Below are 22,946 nucleotides of genomic sequence, written 5' to 3'. Positions count from 1 at the left end.
AGTTGTTTCCCCCAGGTGACCGGCATGTCCACATTCACGGAATTAGCGATGCTCCCTTCCCCCGAGGAAGGATGATTCAGACAATGTCGGCCCTCGAAACCACACAATCCGATCGCCCAACGATTGACCGTGATCACCGGCGCATTATTCAATGCGGTCGAAATACTTTCAAGACCAGAGTCCGGTGCTGCTCCCTGTACCATCGGGTTAGGCCAACTCCCTGCAACCGAGCAGGTCAGACGATTGAGTCATCAGCTCCGGACAGGGTCCCCAAAGAAGACTAACAGCCGCTGACTCGCGGGTCAGACTTCGAGTTCAGATGCTAGGTACAGGGTCCCCGTGCACAACCGTACATCTCACTGCCTGGTGAACAACCGGGAATTGTCCTTTGCTCGCACCATTCTTTGTCCACCGATGTACTCCAAAACACTTCCCACCACGTAAGCAGGCGTTTGTTTATTTGACTATCAGCTATCAGATTGGTAATGTTGAGATACGCCGACTAGGTCTCGGTAGAAATAACTCGCACATGATAGATGAACTTACCACACTGCACTGACTTGATCACGTGTTCCGCATGTCAGTTGGCCGGCTTCCTCGAGAAGCCATTTCCTCAAGCTCCAGCGCGCTGTTTGTCTACTCTTCCCTAAGACGGGACACATCAGTTGTTAGAATTACTGCCAGACATGGCCCAATTGCGTTCCCGATGGTGCTCGTGCATCTAAGCTGTTGTCTTCCATGTATGATTTCATTCCCGGCCTCCGTGATGAAAAGTCCAGACATGTGTATTTAGGCATCAGTTATATTAGCTACGGCCTCCGATGCGTAGCTGTTTACCCCACCTCCTCAAATCATCGGCGAACGAAACCGGGGCGGCTATAAGCAGTGTACGGCAAGTACGGGCTTTTAACGCTGATGATGATGACCTGGTTTTGAAATGGCACGTCGCCCCGACATTTCGAGACGTTTTGTTGTTGGTTTTGGAAGACTTCTTGTCATACACTTCCTCATTGGCATTGCAACTGTTTTGAATGCGGATTTATGCAGTACAATACAATATGATACATACAATGTGACACAATACATCCACCAGACATTTTTGCGAACGCACTTGTTGACCCTACCGGATCGAATGTTGTGGTGTAATTTGAAGGACGATCACATCCTCCTGTATTCCCACGTAATCCTCACTCTACCCTACCTCTATCCAACATGCGTAATCGCTCTCTATAGGCCCCAACACTGGGACTGACCACATTGTTTGCTTTGAACTACGGTCAGCTGCGGCTTTTCCACGTCCATCTTAAGTAACAACCCTAAACACTACGAAGTCAGCTTTCAAGCCTCGAAAGCCGGTCTGCTTGACTGCTTTCGATGTTTTCACAATGAAGCAAATGGCTCTTGCTGGATTCCCTCTGCATTTGTCTATATTGTTTGCCAGGAACGAGGACGCTGGACGTAAGAGCTGTGATTGAACTGACCCATTACAGGTTCCGGGTGCACACTCTGGTAATGCGGAGGTCACTGTAGTTGGATAAGCCCGGGATCGGCACTGTGTTGAGCCATTGAACGAGGTCGTCTCTACTATATTCGTTTCTGTGCGATACCTTTGCCAAATTCTGTGAAAGACACTTATTGTGTCTGCTTACGTTCCGACTGATTTTAGCTCTCAATCTACCAAGAACCGTTTCTGTGACGCTCTAGGTGCACTTCTACACTGGGCTAAAAGCGCAGACATATTTTTGGTTGCTGGTGGCATGAACGCTCTGCTGCTGAGGTTTCTTTGGGTGGTCATCTTGGGTTTGGCACGAGACGCACGGGTAGCGGAAAGCGCCTGCTTCATGTGTGCCGATCACAGACAATTCCTCTGTATTGCCAATTTGCGAAACAGCGGAAGTCCTTTGACTACCTTGTAATAATGACCAATCGTCCTGTAAAACCTCTTCAGTGTCTAGCTGCTATGCCACCCGAAGGAAACCAGATTACCTTCGCCTAGAGGGAAGCGGTGGAGATGCCGGGGTCGGGTTCAAACCACGGTCCCTCTGAACAGTAAATTCTTGTCTTAATCATCAACCAATTTGGAACTCGAGGCTACGTGATGCCCGCGAACGAACGGGACCTGAATTCAAATAGAGCAATTTGTCATCAGTTGCCGGGGGTGTAGATCAATTACTGTGTCGCCGCGAAATACCTGAGTCCAATCCCGCGTTTGTCCGTTTCCGTTTTTTGCGGTTTTCAGGTTTGCACGAAACACCGCGTGGCCACTGACAAGCTCACTGACCACGAAATCAAACACGTGTATGAGCAGCTGCTTCTCCAACCCGATGTTAGTTTTTACCTATAACTGGAGCGAGATATCCAAAGCGCTGCCCAATACGCAGTCGGTCTGTTGCAAAATCAACCCTCTGATAGGACCATGGCTTTGCTGGAAGCTGGGTGATAGATTTCGTCTGATTGCCACCTAACCCTACTGGGCGCATTGCCGGACGCCACGAAAACAGACTGTGAAGTCTGGTGAATCTAGAAGGCTGGAAAAGGCGGAAAATGCTGGAAGCCTCCGCAAGTTGTCCCATTGCTTCGTTCGACAGGCCCCGGGTGGCCTGTTGACAGTGAAACTATTAAGGGTGATAATGACTCTGATATCCAGCAAAGAGGAATGTTTCGACCGTTGGACACAATGCTTCGAACAACAATCGGTTGCCAATTGCCAGCCTTTAACAGAAGTGTGGACTGTGAATGTACAGCCCTCTACAACCACACAAGTGCCAGGGTGTATACCTGTACCTTAGAGTCCTTATGCTACTGGTCCTGAAAATCGTCCACTTGGTCTGTTTGAGAGCGGTGGCTGGGTTTCTCAAACAGTACCTGTATAGCCCGTTTGCATCTATCTGGAAGAAAAAGACCGTCCAAGACATCTAGGGTCAGCCGATAATAGTGCCCATTTTCGGAAAGGGTACTCGCAGTGACTGGAGTGACCACAGGAATATCAGTGTGAATCCCGCTGTCACGAGGTTTCTGGTGTCACTGATAGTACCGTGCTGTGACCTGGTACGCGAATCTTTGACTTGTGATCACCAAGTGGGATTTGGATGCGGTGAAGGTTAGGTCGAACACGTCTGAGACTAACTAAGGTGGATGACGTGGATTAGACTCGGTACCTACGGACAATGGCGAGCAACTGCTGAAGATGTATGCTGAAAGCAGTACTAACTTCTGAAATAGCCCAAGTCGTCTGCAGCATAGTGTCCTCCAACGGCGTACCGATTGTGAACTCAAATTGATCACATTGACGCCAGTTACCGGTGGCTCAGATGATTAACTGACTGCAGGTCGTTTTGTAACCCCGTTTTATATTTTCACGACGCGGTCGTTCGGAGTCGCTTCTCCTTTGGTTTCCCAGAGCCGCATAGAGTGTGGACAAATAGCTTGGAAACAGACTGGCATATCCGGATGTTAGACAAATTCACTAGAATCGTCTTCTGCAGTCCCTTCCAACGGCTCCACAGTCAGATGTGAATTCATGGTGGAAGGAGATCGCCACCTCTTTGCATAGTGTTGCGAGTTTTGCCTGTGACATGGTGCTACCAGGCCCGCTGAAGCACTGGATATCAGACCGAACAGTGGCACAACTTAAACATCTGAGAACTATCCAAGCCGGTCCCGAACATAACCTGGTGTGACGAATTATCAGACGTTAAGTGAAGGTGAGTATGCTCGATGACCGTGAAGTCTGATGGTCACGGAAAGCCAAGGAGATGGAAGAGGCTCAGTAAGCCGGGAATGCCTGAAGATTATTCCAACAGAGGATATAACAGAGGATATAAAAGGATATAGCAGGATATAGCAGGTTTTATATCCTCCTCGCTCAACAGGATTTGCCCGAGAAGTTTGTGAACGTACTGTGCTCCTCATATTAACATTCTTCTAGGTGTGAGAATGAATAGTAAACTCTCTAAAGTCTTCCCTACCGAAAGCGGTGTCCAAAAATATTTCCATTCTCTCCGTTGTTCAACTTCATTGATGAAATAATGAGGCGAACAATGGAAGGTCTTCAAACTTCTGGGGTTGAAAGTGTTGTTGGTGATAATCTTGTCGATCTGAAGCGCGTGGATTTCGTTATCCCCTCATCTTTGAAAACAAAGGTGAAGCACAAGCTCTGATGCTTAAACTGACCACCATCGCATCTTTCGGCACTGGCTTTCATGCCCGGTTGTATGGTTATAGGCCTGACTTCCCTGGCGCGTCCCCACCCCCTTCACGACTTTGCTAACTTGGCTGCTCGAGAAAGTCAACTGAATGGCAATTTAAGTACGTGAACAGCTAGCTATAGAGTTTCATCTGTCACGTGTAACTTCGTTCCTTCCAAAACCATCTGGCGTATTTTGGCACCAGTGACCTGCAGTAGACCCCAACAATGCTCCGAAGACACCGATGGTCAAGCACTGAAAATTTTAATTTCCTCAGCTTGGAGTTCCCAGGTGTCTTACCCATTTAACAATATGGGCTGCACTGCAGACTCATATACTTGATCCTTGACAGACAAGCTGATATCACGTCTACACCGTAAATATAGCAGCTTGCAAAAGCCTTTCGCCCTTCCTATCCGGACTGTAATATCGTCCTTAGCTAGACCGCTAGACCGCTGTCATGGTTATTCAGTTAAACAAGATTGTTTACGATCTCTGTTAGCCCATCTTATAGCGTGAGATTGGGGCTTGATCCTGCTCACTCTTGCAGCAGTACCTTACACTTTACAGTTCCTATGCCCATGAATCTGTGGAGGTTATTCATTAGTATTTGGAATTCACCGGCGTCAGCCGTCTGCCTACTCGATGTCTGTGCGACTAACTAGGGAGCATTTCAATTCCTCATTCATCAGAAAGACTAGGAACGAATCTTCCGCGGTCATGTGGACGACGGAAATAAAAGAGGACAGAGGACAGCTTTGTCCGGCGCTGCGGAATGTGGCAAACTTAGGCGAGAGTTTACCGTAAACCTTACATCCATTGTATGTTCGTCCTGGTCACATGTACCACCTAGGTCCATTCTAGTATCGAGGTGACACCTGTTGGATGAGGCGGGATTGCTGTTTCAGTTAGTATGGCTGGTGCATTCGCTCTTGCCGACTGGATCGCAATTTAACCTCCTCGATCGCCACACCCCACCTTCACTCTGATAGCATGATCGATATCAACTTTTTAAGATGGTCACGGCAAATCATCGACCCCTGTTGTGTTTAAAAGGAATTGGCCGTAACGTTTCGTTTATCCTAACCCTCTTAAATGTTTGACTTTCTGGAGATTCCTCTCTAGATAGCTCAGTGAATAAGCGCGGATACAGTGACCAAGAGGCCCATGGCCCGGCGCCCCGGTTGCTCCTGTCTGGGCTTGAGCAAACTGACTGTATTTCGGTCCTCGTTCTTCTTTCGAGTGACGTGGTGGCTATGCACCGAAAGAGTTTTACAGTTAAACAGTTATCTGTTATTACTATTCATTAACCTCTACCCTTATTCGAATTCTGAATTTTCACAAGCGTGCTGTATGCTCGTTCGTATTTCGCATGTCACGTTTGCGGCCGATAATTGTGTGAAACTGCATCATCCTGCAGAAGTTGTCCACCTATATCGTTATTCAGGATCCCTGTTAATTTCCCGCTTTGTGCTGTAAGACTGAGAGATTCGTTTGTACCAAACAGGAATAACACGAAACATATGCTTATTTATCATTGTTGTCTGTATCAGCCGCGCATAAGTCGTGAGAAATAAATTCTGCCAACAGCTTCACAGAATGCACAGAACTGACATCGTTCAGCTGTAGCACCGTTTCGGTGCCTAGCTGCCATGCCATCCGTAGAAGGCACGAGAGCTGGAATACTGCCAGGTTGCCCAAGCCTAGACAGGGGAAGTCGAGGGGCGGAGGTCGGGTTCGAACCATGTACCTTCCGATCGGTAAATTCGCACTCTAACCACTTGAGCCATCTCGCCCCCTGAACTGACATCGCTGTACTAGCAGCTGATGTCAGTGCTCAAGTTCGCGAATTCGGGCAACACGAGTGACTCGGAAGGTCGGCAGTTTATCGGGATCTGTCCCAACGAAGTGGGTGAACTTCTGCTCTACCATGTGTTGAAAATCGAATGTTTCTTTGGAAGGAACTTCCTGGATAATTTTTGTCGAAAATGATCTGATGTTCCTCTTCCCCTAATTGACACACGCAGACCACGTTGCAGTCTGTCCTAGGCGTTGTAGGTCATATTGGATCATTTATTTTCATCATGTGCAAGAGTTCGTTTCGCTGGACTGCACTGACCCCATGCTGGACGTTTCGTCTCGGAACGGCTAACAAAGCAGAGGTCATAATGGTTGACGGAAGTCGCTTCCACAGTTTCCCACCCCATTTTTATTGAGAGCGATACAGGCTATTGATTACTGATCTCAGACTCTGGATCAATACTTCAGCAAGGGGTCTTGCTACTGGCGTCTTATTAATAACTACAGTAGGAAAGCATCACTGTCAGCACCAACGTTGCTGTATCTGATGATAATGTTGTTGATGATGATAAACAAAAAGCAGGGACGCGTAGGACACTATCTGAACACTTTGAGCGTCAACTAAACTGACTAAGCTGGCATCCATATCTTTCGTGATCAGTAATTCGCCATTGGCACATGATATGGACCTTTCCTCTGTGTCTGGGGTTTCCGAAGAAATTCAAGACGAGGCTGTGGACCCAAACGGCTGTCCCTATTTCGTGAGGCAATGCCATTGGTAGGAAAAAGCTAAACATCCCAGAGGATTTCTGTCACCATAATTCCCATCAACGTAAAGGTTCCTCGTAAGGAGTACTGCAACTATGAGGGATTACGTTTGAACAAGGTAGTCTCTAAATTGCGTACAGAAAATACTTTTTGACGCATGCTCCTTGTCAGTGAACAGCACCTCTATGGGAAACAAGCCAGATTCTGTGCTGACAGAGGCTGCATTGACCGTGTTTTCGAAAAGTCTTACTAGAACATCTGGAACTAAGCCTATTCTCTTGGTCTCCCTGAATGTCCGAAGGGTGTTGTATGCTGTTGATCGGGCTGTTCTCTTGGGCTGTATGGTACATCATATTAGTTTGACCGTATTTTGAGTGCAGTTCTTATGTGCACATCTACACATAAACGACAACCCATCACACCTCGAGGTCAAATGAATTAAGACAGACGGTTCCATTATCTTTTTCTTTGACACTCATTTTTGCCAAGGACGAAACTCTCGGAGACATAAAAAGCATTAGAGTGAAGGACGTGTAGAATCGTACTTTGACAAACGGACGCGGTTGACATGATTGTTGCTTGGGGTTTTGATCTTGGAGCACAGAAAACTGTACATAGGATCACTGCTTTCGCTCGTCGTTTTGGATTTAGCCTAGCCCCCCTAAAGTGTGAGGTGATTCTCAACTGGTCATCTACACGGACTATCAACTTGGACGATAGCTCGTTCGAATTCGTAGAGAGAAGTTTCTTCAGCATCAGCGGTCTGAGTGATGAAGCTCCCGGTAGAATTGTCAAGGCTCGCATATCTTTCTTGATGACGACCTTGGGTACAACGCCTGGGTACGCTCCGTGTTGTTATATAGTTGCGGAACCTGGACTGGATGTTCCGCGACTGGCCGTTTTCGATCACCGATTCCTATGCGGCCTTGTTCGCGTCTGCTTGGAGCAACTTATCGGCATTGACGAAATTTACCACCGTGTGTTTCTGGCTGGAGATCAATGTTGTTATTTGAGGCATATCATGAAGAGGAATCAATCGCTCTGATTTGATCATGTCTTGAGGATATTTCACCATTGTATGCCTCGAATAATTTTATCGACTGGGACTAGATCCAGCTGGATAGAAGTTCAGGATAGTCAGCGGGAAGAGTCGTTACTACTTCATGGCACGACTCTCGTGATTGGGAGCGAAAAACGATGGGTGGAATTTTGTTGCTGGAGAAGACAATCGAAGTAAGGCTAGTGGCACTCATATTACGATTGGCCACTACTCTGATTCCCAATTCAGACCAACACTTTGCTAATCGCTAGACGATGGTTTATTCGTTTCCTGTAAGGAGACATGCTCCTGTCTAATGCTGGAACCAACTGGACGTCAGCTCAGGTTGGTCAAGTGCACATCTTAACTCTACTCAAAAGGATACTGCATCTAACACCTTAGTTGTGCGTGTATCAATCCAATACATCTAATTTGAATATGCGGGGACATTGCCATTGTCGTACTTGCGTGTGGTTCCGTTGTGGCTATCTGATCGAATTTCGGCGTGTGCACGTGAATCCCACCTAAAAGTTGCGTATGACAGGCTTTTTTGCTATAGACATTGTGGACATGGAACGCTCGTTTTCTGTGTGTGCCTAGGCTCTATTTACTTTCATATAACCGCTTTGTCTGTAGTTCGTAACACCATGGAGACCAGATCGATGCACACACAACGCAAGAGAATGCCGTTCGAATGTACTTGGCACGATTTGTGCTGGCAGTTCGCTTCCATCTATCCGTGATTCAAATCGCTATAATGTTTATATTGTCCAACCCAGAATGCTTGTCGCCGAGGTAGATGGGTAGCTGGTGAAGTATCACGTGACAGTGGAACAACTGAAATTATTACGTGAACTGTAAGCTATTACAACGATTTGTTGTCCACAAGTGTGGGTTGTGGCTTTTAAGCTGATTTACCGCCACAGTCATTTTGACTGTCGGTTAGGGTCGAAACCTGTAATATATTGTTTAAATTTTGGTGTTTGCCTTTTGGCGGTTTGCTTTCCAAGGCTAGCTGACTTCCTCCCAGATTCACTTCCTATAGAACATTTTTTCGAAGACAGTTATCGGGAACCAACTTGATGCTTGTCCAGGTGGCAAAATGGAGATTTTATTTCGGAGCCCACATACGTTAGACCTTGATCATGGAGCCAACCGTTTGGTAGCCTCCAAAGTCCAGACAACCTTGCAGTAGAATTGTAGTTTTTCCAGAATAACATTGGTTGACTGCCGTTAAATACAATCAATTAGTCGGTTTTCGCTTGATCGATTTAGCACTACCCCAGACTTTTTCCAAGAAAGCCTTGAATTATAGGACAAGTTTCTACCGGGTATCTCCGTAAATTGGGTGAGATTATTTTGTATCACGTTCCAGAGCCAGTTTTTGGATTGCTTTTTTCACTGTATGTCTATGTTGTTCCAGCACTTAGTAGTGATAAGTTAGTTAGTTATCGATCGAATTGGTTAGTTTTGTTTGTGAACACTTATCCTCTCCATCAGAACATGGTTTGAAAGACTGTGCTACTTGTGCATCTAGTATAAACTACTGTCTCCGTTTTGTTTAACCTCTCGTATTACGTAAACGCATGAAGTAAATTTTTAGTCAGTAGCACCGGACAAAGCTTCACCCAGAACATTGTCTACAATAACTAATCTGTTTTTTAAGTTGTAGAGTCCTACTTATTCAAGGGGACTGTATTAATCAGAACCTTCGTGGGTGAAAACCTTGGCCAACATAACCCTGATGACTTAACAAACCCGAACAGCTTTCGTACGTACACATCATCCAAAACTCTACATTGTCCGGAGTTATCTTTTGTTTGGCTGGTAGATTAAAGACGGTGATATCCATACCACAAACGAGCGGCCCCGGAGTGTAACTGACTAGCTTTCGTCGACTACTAGTCGATGGTTGGTACCAGTCAGTGCTGTCACGGTCACCTGTATGTGCCTTTATTGCTTGGTTCTCATCCATACAGTGTTTTTGTGTCCAGTGACTGGGATAAGCCTAGAGTAGTATCGACCAAAGCTCAATCAAAACAGGTTACGCTCTTTGCTGCGCGATTCATAAACTCTGCAGTTGTCTGATTTTTTCTAGGAAAATAGGCTTCAATGCACCATTCATTAATGATGGTTTTTTAATTAAACATTCACTCAAACAATGAGTTACTAATTCTCGTTTGAACAATTGTTGAACAATGATGTTTTTCTGTGGGTTATTTGTTGATATTGTCACCACCTATGCCTCCAGTGGTCCAGCATTTATTCGACACGGACTCATAATTTCTCACTGACTTGTGAAAAGTTTTCTGTGCTAACCATTTATTTCAAGCCATAATAGGAGGGCTATCTAACTCTATGTTTGGCAACTTTCATGAGGAATCCTTCATCACTCTTCGAGTCGAGATTCAGATTTATCACATGCAAGTGTCTTGGAAAGTACTAGCTCTTTTTGGACCACATTGGTGCTATGTCGGTCTGTTTGCTCAATGGTGTGGTGTGTCTCTTGTCTGCAGTTCATGACGAGTGCGACTCGAGAATTCCGTCAAAATTTGTCAGCTGATGGTCAGTCACATTTTTGTCTCGGATGCGTACACCGGATTGTCAGCCAGGTTGCACACAGTTCAGAAGGCAGCAGTTTTCTTTCATCGCCACTAGTTCTCCAGATCAGTTTCTAGGTATTCGCGACTGATGCAGCATTGGTGGATTTTCATGTGGGTCATTGATCTAGCTGCGTTCCAAGGTTAGATTGACACGCTAACACCGACTACTTCGTTCAAAATGCCTTGCCGTTTAGATACGTTTGTCTCAAAGAATATCTTCTTTGTTCTCGGTGTGATTTCAGTGTTCCAAGGTCCACAACCAAGTAGGGTTGTTTGAAGCGAACAAACGAATGAGTTTGAGGTTTTCGGGTTTGGGATAGGGACCTCACTCTGTAATTGAGATAATTTTGTGCAGAAAATATAAACTGGGTGGTCAACAAAATACACTACTGATCAATCATTCTCAACGGAATACTATTTATAGCATTTTGTAATATAGCATTTTGTGGGTCCGTCATGAAGCGACGGGACCCCACCCCATAACCCATTGAGTTATACTGGGGAGTATAGTGTTATACTCAAAGAGCCTCCAATACCTAGTTAACGGATAGAGGTCCGGCTAACACAGCCTTCTGGTCTTTTAGGTTGGGGGTTGGAACATCTGTGGCAACTTGCTCCCTAGAAACGTAGGCTCTTGTGATGGTCGACCACCGCTGTCTTGTGGCTCGGCTTTTCAGCCAAGGGGACAGATATGTTGGTTATGCAACGAGGTAGCTTATCGTGCGAACGTCTTAACACATTCTGGCGAGCTCTCCCAGCGGACAACGGCGTGCCGTAGATGGTTCTGCTTCAACCAAACAGCTTTGATGCGTGTATATGAAGCTACATAACAGATGTCCAAAGTGTTTAGATCGAGAATGGATGACACCGCCGAAACCCTTCGTATATGCATTAGCAGACAGATTTGTACAGTGTTCACGCAACCAGGTAGTCGAATTCTGCCCCCACATAGCTTCCTGACTCCGCGTAACTTTCGACAAACATTATGACTCTCCAGTATGGATTTTTATTCGGGCTGAACTCGACTACAGTTTGATTTTATTTGTCCTGTGCTGTATATGTTGCAAACAGATGATGTGTTGAAAAAGTCACCTAAGCTCGATCTACATGAGACTGTGGGATAGACAGAGTCCAAATGAGTACGAGTTTCGTCACAAGAACATCTTTTATTCAGTTATTAGCCGCGTTTGCCTGTTAGCGGTAACTACTATTCGGAGACTTTCTATTTCACACGGACAGGTATGGGATCATTAGTCCCTTGAGTTTCCATACTGCGGCACTTCAAACAGAAGCTCCACAACAGGGAAATGTTCTTAATAGGCTACCTTAAGGTTGCTGAAAGCTTGTGGACAGCCCACCACCGGTTTCGCCCTTCTTGAGATTCATCAGGTAAACGCAGTCCTCCGAGTTTCCGTCAACCTCATACTGTACTTAAACACAAATTAGACAGATTTCGATTAGCACTCCCATTTGCACACTAATTAGAGACTTCTCTTACAATTTATAACCAACAGATGAAAGTGGCCAATCGTAAACTTGTACGCCGTTTAGTGAAATACACCCACTTGCATACCAATTTGCTCAAAGACATCAATAACGAGAGATTCAGCTGGGTTCCAGGTGAGTCTCCCGTGAAAGCCAAATCGGTATGCAAATGAGTGCATTACGTTAGGGAAATATTCTGTCTTATTAGATTTATGTAGATAGACCCCTTCCAGAAGGAACATTCCCCAAAGAAGGCAGAGGTTATGTTTATCGCGTGTATAGAAATTAGGTAATTGTTTCTTTATGCACACTTTGGGATGTAATGCTTTTGGTCCCGTAGAATCGTTAAACCGTTGCTTTCATGTCATGTATACTTTCAATTCGATATTTGGGCAACAAATAAGGTGCCCTCGCCGAAACAACGGCCCATCTCCATCGCTCTTAAACCAACTCCTGAAGCAAGATATCCCTGATCGAAGAATATTAACTCGCTTATTGATCAAATGGAAGATTGCTACAAACTTTATCACAAACAAAATACGAACACTCGAACACCTACGCACTCAGTATAACTCGGACTCATCTGAATAGCTGGTCTTCTAATATTCCTAAGTGAATTTGCCTCACGAGAGTGTGACCACTTTTCAGTTAGAACAATAATCAAGTTACTGGAGTATTTTCCTTGATATGACACAACTTATGAGACCCGGGAGTTTTCATCAACAATGTCAGTAGTGTCAGGCCAGGAAAAATGCGGGCATCTTTGTTACACTTAACATAGTAGCAAGCGAACAACAACAAAATTTGCTACCCTTATACGACTGACCTAGTTTAGCGGCACGTAAGAGGGATCAGGTTTATATATCTTTCGGTAGACAAACAGTATCTGGTGTTTCCGGAAAAGTTTGGTAACAATCGGTAGATTTGTTGCTGGGCCACGTTTCGCTCTTGACACAAAAACTTCGTCAGGCCAAGTTACAAGGTTGGTAGTGGTCTCGGCTGGAATTGGATCGCACCTACAAATCCCCGCGAGTTTTCGTGTCAGTGTAATGAGATTATCAGCAAAACACAACAAACTCAGTTGTATCTTGTGGCGGAAAATGTGGCGAATTTCTTTTATTCGGTCAACAGTTGCGTTTACATAGCATCGTCAAACTCTGAATGTAGATTGACGGTGGCTCTGCCAATGTGAAATCCACGCACGGTGCATGTTGGAGACCGCGTTTGTGTGCATCCGTCATCCCATTCGTCTTTGTGGATTGTGTGTATGGTTTGTAACCTATTTACTGCTAAGGTTTGTCGTGACTGTCAAAAGCTGCTAGGTGAAGTGGTACACGTGAGTATATTGACGAATAACATCTGTTCGACTAAAATACCAGAGGATGTAAAGGAGGCCAAAAAGCATTCCTAGTTATTTATATATTTGCATACATTAAGTTACCCCATAAATGTCACGAAGTATGAACTTCGGTTGTGAAGTTGTGCGACGACGATCTTTGAAACTGCAATTTACGATTAATCCATGTTTCTGGTTTTTAACTTCGCCTTCATATGCTTTGGTAGGTTCTCTGAACACACAATTTGTGTACTGGAATCCAGTATTCATCACATGAACGTATTCTACCAACCCCACTCACCGTATCCACATCTGTTCGTTGGTTTGTGCTTTTGGCTGGGCAATTTGATTGCAAACTTTTCATCATCTATCGAGGTGACGTCATGAGTAAGTTGTTAGGGAGCGCCATGGTGAGTCGGTGGTTGTGCCACCTGAGCTACCAACATTCTGCTCAGTGGCACAACCATATCTCATTCAAGCGAACTAGAATTATGGCACTCACCAGGGTCTAATACAACGTAGCTGTCATATGTATGTGTGACTGTTAGCGTGATAAAATTGTCTAACAACCGAGACCCGTTTACGTCATTTCGGCGCCAAAAAGCGTTGGTGCTTTAAAAGTGCACAGCCTCCCCGTTGGACTGAACAAGTGCCTGCAAGTGGTCGGGTAGAGATCCATTCCATCTTTGTTCCCGTTTCTGAGCCTGAGGGTTCTTCAATGATGCGATTGCATGCTGGAGACGAATGTGTGTCCCAAAATGCTTGGCAGCGTTGGTTTCCTACCATTTTCCTCCATTCGGTATTTGTTTTTACAAAGTTAGTCTAAAAGTTCTGTGAAATCCAACTTAAGTCGCCAATTGGTCTTTGACTTAGGTGCTCNGTCTCGGCTGGAATTGGATCGCACCTACAAATCCCCGCGAGTTTTCGTGTCAGTGTAATGAGATTATCAGCAAAACACAACAAACTCAGTTGTATCTTGTGGCGGAAAATGTGGCGAATTTCTTTTATTCGGTCAACAGTTGCGTTTACATAGCATCGTCAAACTCTGAATGTAGATTGACGGTGGCTCTGCCAATGTGAAATCCACGCACGGTGCATGTTGGAGACCGCGTTTGTGTGCATCCGTCATCCCATTCGTCTTTGTGGATTGTGTGTATGGTTTGTAACCTATTTAACTGCTAAGGTTGTCGTGACTGTCAAAAGCTGCTAGGTGAAGTGGTACACGTGAGTATATTGACGAATAACATCTGTTCGACTAAAATACCAGAGGATGTAAAGGAGGCCAAAAAGCATTCCTAGTTATTTATATATTTGCATACATTAAGTTACCCCATAAATGTCACGAAGTATGAACTTCGGTTGTGAAGTTGTGCGACGACGATCTTTGAAACTGCAATTTACGATTAATCCATGTTTCTGGTTTTTAACTTCGCCTTCATATGCTTTGGTAGGTTCTCTGAACACACAATTTGTGTACTGGAATCCAGTATTCATCACATGAACGTATTCTACCAACCCCACTCACCGTATCCACATCTGTTCGTTGGTTTGTGCTTTTGGCTGGGCAATTTGATTGCAAACTTTTCATCATCTATCGAGGTGACGTCATGAGTAAGTTGTTAGGGAGCGCCATGGTGAGTCGGTGGTTGTGCCACCTGAGCTACCAACATTCTGCTCAGTGGCACAACCATATCTCATTCAAGCGAACTAGAATTATGGCACTCACCAGGGTCTAATACAACGTAGCTGTCATATGTATGTGTGACTGTTAGCGTGATAAAATTGTCTAACAACCGAGACCCGTTTACGTCATTTCGGCGCCAAAAAGCGTTGGTGCTTTAAAAGTGCACAGCCTCCCCGTTGGACTGAACAAGTGCCTGCAAGTGGTCGGGTAGAGATCCATTCCATCTTTGTTCCCGTTTCTGAGCCTGAGGGTTCTTCAATGATGCAATTGCATGCTGGAGACGAATGTGTGTCCCAAAATGCTTGGCAGCGTTGGTTTCCTACCATTTTCCTCCATTCGGTATTTGTTTTTACAAAGTTAGTCTAAAAGTTCTGTGAAATCCAACTTAAGTCGCCAATTGGTCTTTGACTTAGGTGCTCCATGCGGCTTCACGTCAAATGTCAAAGTGTATGTGATCAGAATTGACCGCATATTGCAAATTTTGCGCCAGAGATGAATCCTCAAGTATTTGTAATAGGAGTCTCAATTTACCTTGAGCTGCACGTCGGTTAGAGAATATCATAAATTAGTGATTTATTTGGGCTTCATCTTAAAGCCACCCTAGTTAGGATTCAGCTTTTGGCCACGGATCATCGATACATACATACATACAGGCTTTATTCATGAGACCTCTCCGATATACATGGCCCCATATTTCCCATCAGTCTTATTTCATCGATACAACATACATACAGGCTTTATTCATGAGACCTCTCCGATATACATGGCCCCATATTTCCCATCAGTCTTATTTCCTTCTTGAACACCAAGTTGACTTATACACTCATTTGCGAAGTAACCCACAGGCTACGTTTTAGTCGATAGGCTTCCATAAACTTTGTTGACTACAAAGTGTGCCGTGTAGGCAATTACGCAACAAGGGATATGATTCAATCATAAGGTGATAATTGTTTTCAGAACCCGTGTGTGAAGTAACTATTACTTTAGTTTATCAGTCTTAGGAACCGCGTACCTTCCATACAGTGGTTAGGCTGCCACAGTTTCGCTCACCGATGATTTGGGGAAATGGGATAGGGATCTGCGCACTGGAGGCGGTAGGTGATATACAGGGTCGTCTGTGGACTTTTCATTGGAGGAAATGCCAGGCTGCAGACTGCATGAGTGAAAACAACCTGGGAAATCCTGTATCGTCGTCGCATGACCTGTCTTCGTGTGCCTGTTCGATACTTCGGGCTGTTCAATAGAGTGGATTTCACCTACTCATGAGTAGTTTGACGTTGGCGCTTTCTACCTAGTCTGCTACCTAGAGGATGACAGCAATGGGTCACTGGAATCCCTTGATGTACGGAGCGCTTCTACCACACACAATAATGTTGACGTTTTGGTTGATATTCCTAACATCTATATTGTGTTGGTTTTGTGGTTGTGACACCTAATGTCCCCCAACCCTCTGTGCACTTCCACTGGTCACCTGCTCACACAGGTGGCTTCGTAACAAAATCATTGGGACTTCGAAATTGAGAGCTTCGAAGTGCTGATTTCCTCTGAATTGGATTTCTTTTTCAAATTATTCCCATGCTGCCCCCACCACTCGCAGTGGGTTTCCGATATTGTTGGTAGACAGGCTTTTCTGAGGGATTTGCCTGGACTTGACACCCTTCATTCAGTGCAGGCACCATCAAACTACTCAAACTCCGTTATCCATATTGCTCTGTTTACTTTCCGGCGTCCTCCCTGACGAACACATATACTATCCATTATCACGACAAATCTATCAATATTCAGCGGAAATTTTGCTTACCGACGATGTGTCGGAATACTGGTAGCTCCAGTGCGTTTGTTGATTGTTTTCTTCGCCGAGTTTGGTAACTGACTTGCAGCTGTTTCGGTACCAGTCGAGGTTTTGTGGATATTTCGTATTTTACCTCTTTCATCTACATAATTCTTGAAGAATATGATACATATCCAACGTAGTTGGTTCAAATTAATGTTACGCGTAGTTTGATTAGTCTGTGGTATAGTCTACCTTACCATTGTCTGATTTTTTAGTTGTCTACTTCCTGTCCTTATTAGTTCTTCTTCTGTACCTTGATTGGTTTTCCCACAGCTTGCGGTTTTTTGCCTGCGTCTGATTAGCCGATGTACACAGCTCTGTGAATAATTCCCACTCTTTGGCCTGTTTGGTTCCTTGTTCTGCTTGTCGGGAGTTGTATATGTTGGTCAAATTGATTTCCCCTTTAAATTCCGTTCTTACTAAGGTTTCTTTGATTTCTCATACGGCTTACGGTTTGATGGTTCTGAGTTTCTTTTCTTATTGTTTGACTTTAGTAGGGTAGGAGAGGGAATAGGTAAAATAATAAAAAGGAGGCGTCTGCAGTAGGATGTTTTCGCCTACCCACCCTGCTGTACGCAGCAGGCAGACAGGGATGACAGCCTAATCAGTGGAGTCCTAAGCCTCCTTAAACTCTCGTCCCTTGGGTTCTTACGTGGCTTAGTATATGAACATTGCTTCAATTGGAGTCATGTTCTTCCTCTCTTCTTGCATGGAGATGAATGAGAAGCGATCGTATCCTTCTAGTATTGGTTCCGTCCAGAAATCAGGTGGGCCACTTTGATATAAGCGCAAAGTCAAATGGAGGTTTGTCAACAATGTGGCACTCTGGGTACGTACAAACCTTAAGTCTTGGTGGCTCCATGCTGGCTTTTGTACACCAGCGTTATTTAACACGGATTCCAAAGCTGATCCTGAAACAATACGCTTACCCGAAGCTCACATCTAATCAAGACAAGAATTTCAGTAGGTGACGAAGCACATATAGCAGAAATGAACTGGGTGTCAGTGTCAAGGTCAAAAATCGGCATACGTGTTAATGAAGGTCAAAAAGTGGTTGACATTCATGTCAAGAACACGAATAGGGAATAAAGGCGTAAAACGGAATCGACAGAAAAGGAAATCCCTTTTTACCCAATAAGAATAGAATAAATTGGCAAGTTTATATTTGTTGTTCCACGTGGTGCTTGTCACAATCCTTCCATTGAAATCCGTAAATGACATTCGTCCTCTCCATTGTATCTAGTTTTACTCTTGGTTGTGGTAGTGCTTGCCATAGTATATTCTTGGGTCTATGGACCACTGCGATCTCATGTTGTCGTACCATTCTCTCGATCGTTTCGATATTGTTCTTGATGTACGGTGGCGTCATCCCTAAATCTTGATTTGGAGGTTTGTTGGTTTGGTTGAGCTGCATTTTCTTAGGGACATCCCAATTAGAAATCTTCGGTAACCGTATCTACAGGAAACTTTATATGGGCCTTTCTTTCCCCCTGGTTTTCGTTATGTTCACAAGTAAGGAAGATATATACAAACTGTTCAGATTCTGCTTGACACAATACTCAAGGCTTTGAAAGTCGGCTGATGTGTCATATCGCAGTATACTTGTGAAGGAAGTCGTAGTGGACGTTCAGGAAATACTCGAAACGAATCCATTCACCTTTGTGGTTCGGGTTACTAATAAGATATTCATCCCGCTCCTCATCCTATTTGATTGGGATTGTTTCATCTTTTATTCTGGGTTTTCCAAAATACTTCGGTCCATTTCTTAGGCTTACCACTTTCTGAGCCTCCGCAATTTTTTTGACTCTCCCAATCCCGAGTTGCGGCCGAAATACCTTTGTCTATGACCGAGGATGTAGTTTTGTGGAAGAAACTATCTGAATTAGTTGTTTATTGCAACTAGCCAAGCAATTGATTGGCAGGTCGGTTTAACTATAGGTGGACTCCCCACCCACGTAGTGGTCATTAGTAGGGCGTGTGTGGTGTGTTTTTGGTGTCTGCTAGGTCTCGCCGCCTGCTGTAGTACCACACTGCACTTTATGTGTTTGCCAAATATTTGCTCTCCGTTATCTTTTTTCATGCACATACGACTGTGTTTAGATGGTAACTGGAATATAAGTTCGTGAACGATCATTTTCAATCACATCTCATCGGGAATATGGCGATAATATGGAAAACTAGATTAAAGTGCCATACAACGTTGTTGGTTTTCTATTTCATCGCCGTATTAACCTGCGGGCGAGATGACTCAATTGGTTAGAGCGTGAATTCACTGACCGGAAAGTCCGTGTTTCGAATCCGACCTCTGCCTCTCGACTTCCCCTGTCTAGGCTTGGGCAACCTGGCAGTATCCCAGTCTTCGTGCCTCCTTCGGGTGGCATGGCAGCTAGGCACCCGAATGGTGTTAGAGCTGAACGTATTAACCCGGTGATACGCGATTGGAAACGGTCGCTAGCGAAATTGTGCGCTTTATTAAACTCAGAATATTCAATAGATAAATTTTGTTGGCATACTGTATACGGAAGGCTGAAGAGTGAATACCAGTCTTACTGTGAGTGGTGATTAGTCCTCCTTTGGACCAGCGTTCTCTGGTGGACACCAACTCCTAAGGATAACCTGCGCGTCTTCGGCTCTTCAACGAACCGTCGTTACGTAGTTATTAGCAGTAGTTGTGTCCTAAAAGCACATCCTGGACGCACTCGTTTACTGTCCGGTCAAACAAAACTTGCCTTGTTTGATCCTCTAGCGGGTTAAACCAGTCTTTCGATGTTTAAAAGAGATCTGCTAATGCATTCGAAACTATCGAAGTGTTTTACTACATTAAATCAGTTCAGATTCGTGTTCTTCATTCTTCATTTCCATTTGCGATGTATTTTAACGGAGATCGGCTCGTCGGAAGAACTGTGTCAGGAAAGTCAGATTCCTCAAAGTAACCCCAGAACGCCCAGAATCTACTGAGACCCTAAAACTTCACCAAAATCTCAACAGGAAAGCCGGCAAGCATCCAGGCCAGTCAATCATTCAGTCAATTCAGCAAAAGCTGATGAGTGTCCATGCACGCCACAGAAGCACGACCGAATGTGATCTGCGTTCAGGCATTTCATAGAAGCACGATCGATGTCCGTGGGTGTTCACTAAACGCCTATCAGACAGCCTGGATCAATGTCAGAAAGTGCGCTTTCTGGCACCTAACAGTGGAGTGGGAACAGCAGTTAGATATAACAGGTACCCACTGGTTAGGAATCTTTCGTAGCAACTGGGAATCAAGCCGCACCTGTAGCATCACTCTCTTGATTGTTATGTTAGCTTATACTTGTTGAATGTTGTCGACAGTCTCTTTGTTCTCAATTTCAGACACTCACCGTTAACTGGATCCTCTCAACCCCCATACCGACCACCATCTGCAGCTTCTCTGGATGGACCTGGTCATCCGTATGCAGATCAGAAAGCATTACAACCCAACATCCCAGCATTTCTCCAGCATGTATTACCCCTTCAGACGCTCCAATCACGAGCGAGTTTGGGGAACATTCCACAATCACTATCAAATGGATTCCACGGATTCTCGCCAAGTCTTGTCGTGGGCAGCTTAGATGGGACCAACAGTCTTTCGGGTTCTTCCTCACTATCCTCGTCTTTAGTTTCATTACATTCCGCTCCTCGTGTTTGTTCTCTACCCAACGGGAACACAAGCACGCCTTGTCAGCTTCTTCCCTCTCCGTTAGGGCAGCAGTTGAACTCTACCTCGCGGTGCTCGTTGTGGTTAAAGCTTCGTGTGTGTCCTTCCTGGGCTCCGCAGGCACCCCCTATCCTATCGGACCCGACGTCCGACCAGCAAGTAGCTGTCACCACTACTTCACCCACTGTCCATGGGACTTCGACTGGTGGGATTTCTGCTGATTCGAAAGACCCCTCCGCTGTCCGACCAATTCAGTGTCCTCTATATTCTGAGACCTGCCCTTACGCACACCCTTCATCCAATGTTAGGATTGAGGCTGGACATGTTACCGTCTGCTACGACTTCATCAAGGTAAGCTGAGTTTGCGTAAAGACCATGAACAAACTATCTACCAAGGTTGACTGGTCAGATCGGTTGGAGATATTCTAGCATCCTATCCAACGACTGACGTCGCGGCACCCTTTCAAAGTCTATCTGCCATAAAACCGGATTAACCTGTCTTAACAGGCGACAAGACCATATTGTTCCTGGAACTTTCATTCTAATTGTTATGGACTCGCATATTCTTCCGCTTATTCAGTTATTAAGGGTACATCTTTGATTAATGTATAAGTGGTACCTACTGGTGCCAGTTCCGTGAAACCCACTCCTGGCGAGAAATCTGATGGTTAACTTCTGTTTCCCATAGCTCCTATTGATAGGTGATTTCGGTATAGCCAACGCATTTCTGTTACGGACACCCTTTGTTTTTATGTATACTCCTCTATCAAATGAGGACTGTCTAACTTCAGGTCGGTCTACCCGGACTCAGATGGGTACTGAATGTATGTGAACTGTTAGGATTAAGTGCGCAAACATGTAGAAGTATTAGCCAGCAAGCTGAGTATGTGAAACGCTGTCACGTCCAAACAAACCAAGACAATCTACAGACTCAATAGCTACCAAGGTGTGAGTGAGTGGTAATTTTCGGGCTTCACAATCATGCCCGTTTTGTACTCCATTGTAAACGATATTCACTAGCAATCCACACCCTTGTGGTGAGCTGATCCATAGGTTGTTTGCATCTGAGAATGTAAGGTTCAAGGTAATGATCTGCGGTTCATGACTGTCGGAGCCTGAACAAGACAGACTGTTTACGTACTGATGGACGGTAATGAGGAGCGTGTTAAGTCGAAATAGGTTGGTAATGCCTTTCTTGCTAATCGATCAGGATACGTCAGATCAGGAGGAATAAAGACAACAGAGAGTAGGGTGACAAATCCTGCGGGTCACAGCTAATCGGGCTGCAAGGGCATCAAATACAAAAGCTGCTCTCACTCTGAATTTAAGTGGTAGGTGACTTCAAAGACTACTTCCTCCACCCGTTGTTCGAAGTACATGTGGCTGAAGGTTTTATTTTCGACTGTAACCCACATACAGAAGAGACTGAACTGGGGAGAAGATCATTTCGTTTGAAGGCACTAATGAGAATGTGTAGTCGGTTTGTTCAGCATTAACATTCTTTCGGTGCCTAAATGCCACATCATCCGAAGGGAAATGCTCGAGAACTGAGATACCACCAAGGTACCCAAATCCATACAGGAGCAGTTGGGTTCGGACAAGAAACCTTCCGGTCAGCTATTTCGTGCCCTAATTACTGAACTATCTCGAGCTTTCCGGAGTGTATGATATTCACTAGTGGGAAGTTTGGTCTGGGCACCTCAGATGGTTTAGTGTACTAACAGCATGACCTCAGGAATCTATAAAGGAATTTCCAGCGGTTGAACTACTCCAGGGAGTCACTGTCGTTACCAGATGGAAAGCAGACAACAGATTTATGTAATAAATTCCTCCCGGTCATTTCCGATAGTTCAAATGAGGATTTACTTTTTTGCTACGTCAGTGTTTCCGAACGCACCGCGCCACACAAAAATCAGGGTTATTGTACTTTGATTTCCATTAATTGGCTGGGTCGACTTGTAGTCCGGATTTGAGCCACAGCAAAGCCCATGAGGAATCGTTGCGAGAAGGATGCGTGAAATTCACTTAAGCTTTCGCACGATTAATGATTTGAAGGTGGAAATCATGAAGGAATATAAAAACTATGTATTCCATTCACTGTCATCAGTAGCAGTGGCAGCCTCAAGGAGGGACTTCGAGTATATACCGTGTGGGAGCCGTACTCTGATGTTTGACTCTACTCATCCACCTACTGTACCTTGGTGTTGTTGCCTCTGTTAACACTGGAGGTGATCGGCGAACAGGTCTTCGAAAAGGGCGTATTCAGCTTTACCGCTTATCATACTGTCGCCATTACCAGTATTGCTATTTCTTGAAGTGCTACAGAAGTTTGGGCGCACCATACTAAATGCGTTCTGCTCTTCGGAAAATTTGTACAGAAGCTGATAAGGATGTCAGAAGCATTGTTTTTAATGTTTTCTTTTGGGGAGAGAATGAGGTGAAGCTGATTTTCGACAATGGATCTCACCAGCGGCACTCTAACCCTCCTTAGTTGTTCGGATCCCTCCTATCAAGCCAGAGTTTCCAAGTTC

The 22,946-nt window shown here is 44.9% G+C and overlaps 2 protein-coding genes across 2 annotated transcripts in view; one reads left to right on the top strand and one right to left on the bottom strand.

The window, feature by feature from the left end:
* The window catches only part of T265_11244 (hypothetical protein), a gene marked incomplete at both ends in the record, with an annotated part of 76,546 nt that extends 56,337 nt beyond the window's left edge, over positions 1-20,209 (bottom strand). The window contains 3 exons of the mRNA XM_009177848.1: positions 15,953-16,055; positions 16,704-16,836; positions 20,099-20,209. Coding sequence (XP_009176112.1) covers positions 15,953-16,055; positions 16,704-16,836; positions 20,099-20,209 — 347 coding nt within the window. The remainder of the gene's footprint in view (positions 1-15,952; positions 16,056-16,703; positions 16,837-20,098) is intronic.
* The window catches only part of T265_11245 (hypothetical protein), a gene marked incomplete at both ends in the record, with an annotated part of 63,921 nt that overhangs the window by 2,269 nt on the left and 38,706 nt on the right, over positions 1-22,946 (top strand). Inside the window, one exon of the mRNA XM_009177846.1 lies at positions 20,091-20,766. Within this exon, the coding sequence (XP_009176110.1) occupies positions 20,091-20,766 (676 nt within the window). The remainder of the gene's footprint in view (positions 1-20,090; positions 20,767-22,946) is intronic.

The sequence above is a fragment of the Opisthorchis viverrini genome, assembly GCF_000715545.1.
Source record: "Opisthorchis viverrini unplaced genomic scaffold opera_v5_462, whole genome shotgun sequence".
NCBI lineage: Eukaryota > Metazoa > Platyhelminthes > Trematoda > Opisthorchiida > Opisthorchiidae > Opisthorchis > Opisthorchis viverrini.
The sequence above is the reverse complement of the archived record's forward strand: the minus strand, read 5'-3'. Positions and strand labels throughout refer to the sequence as shown.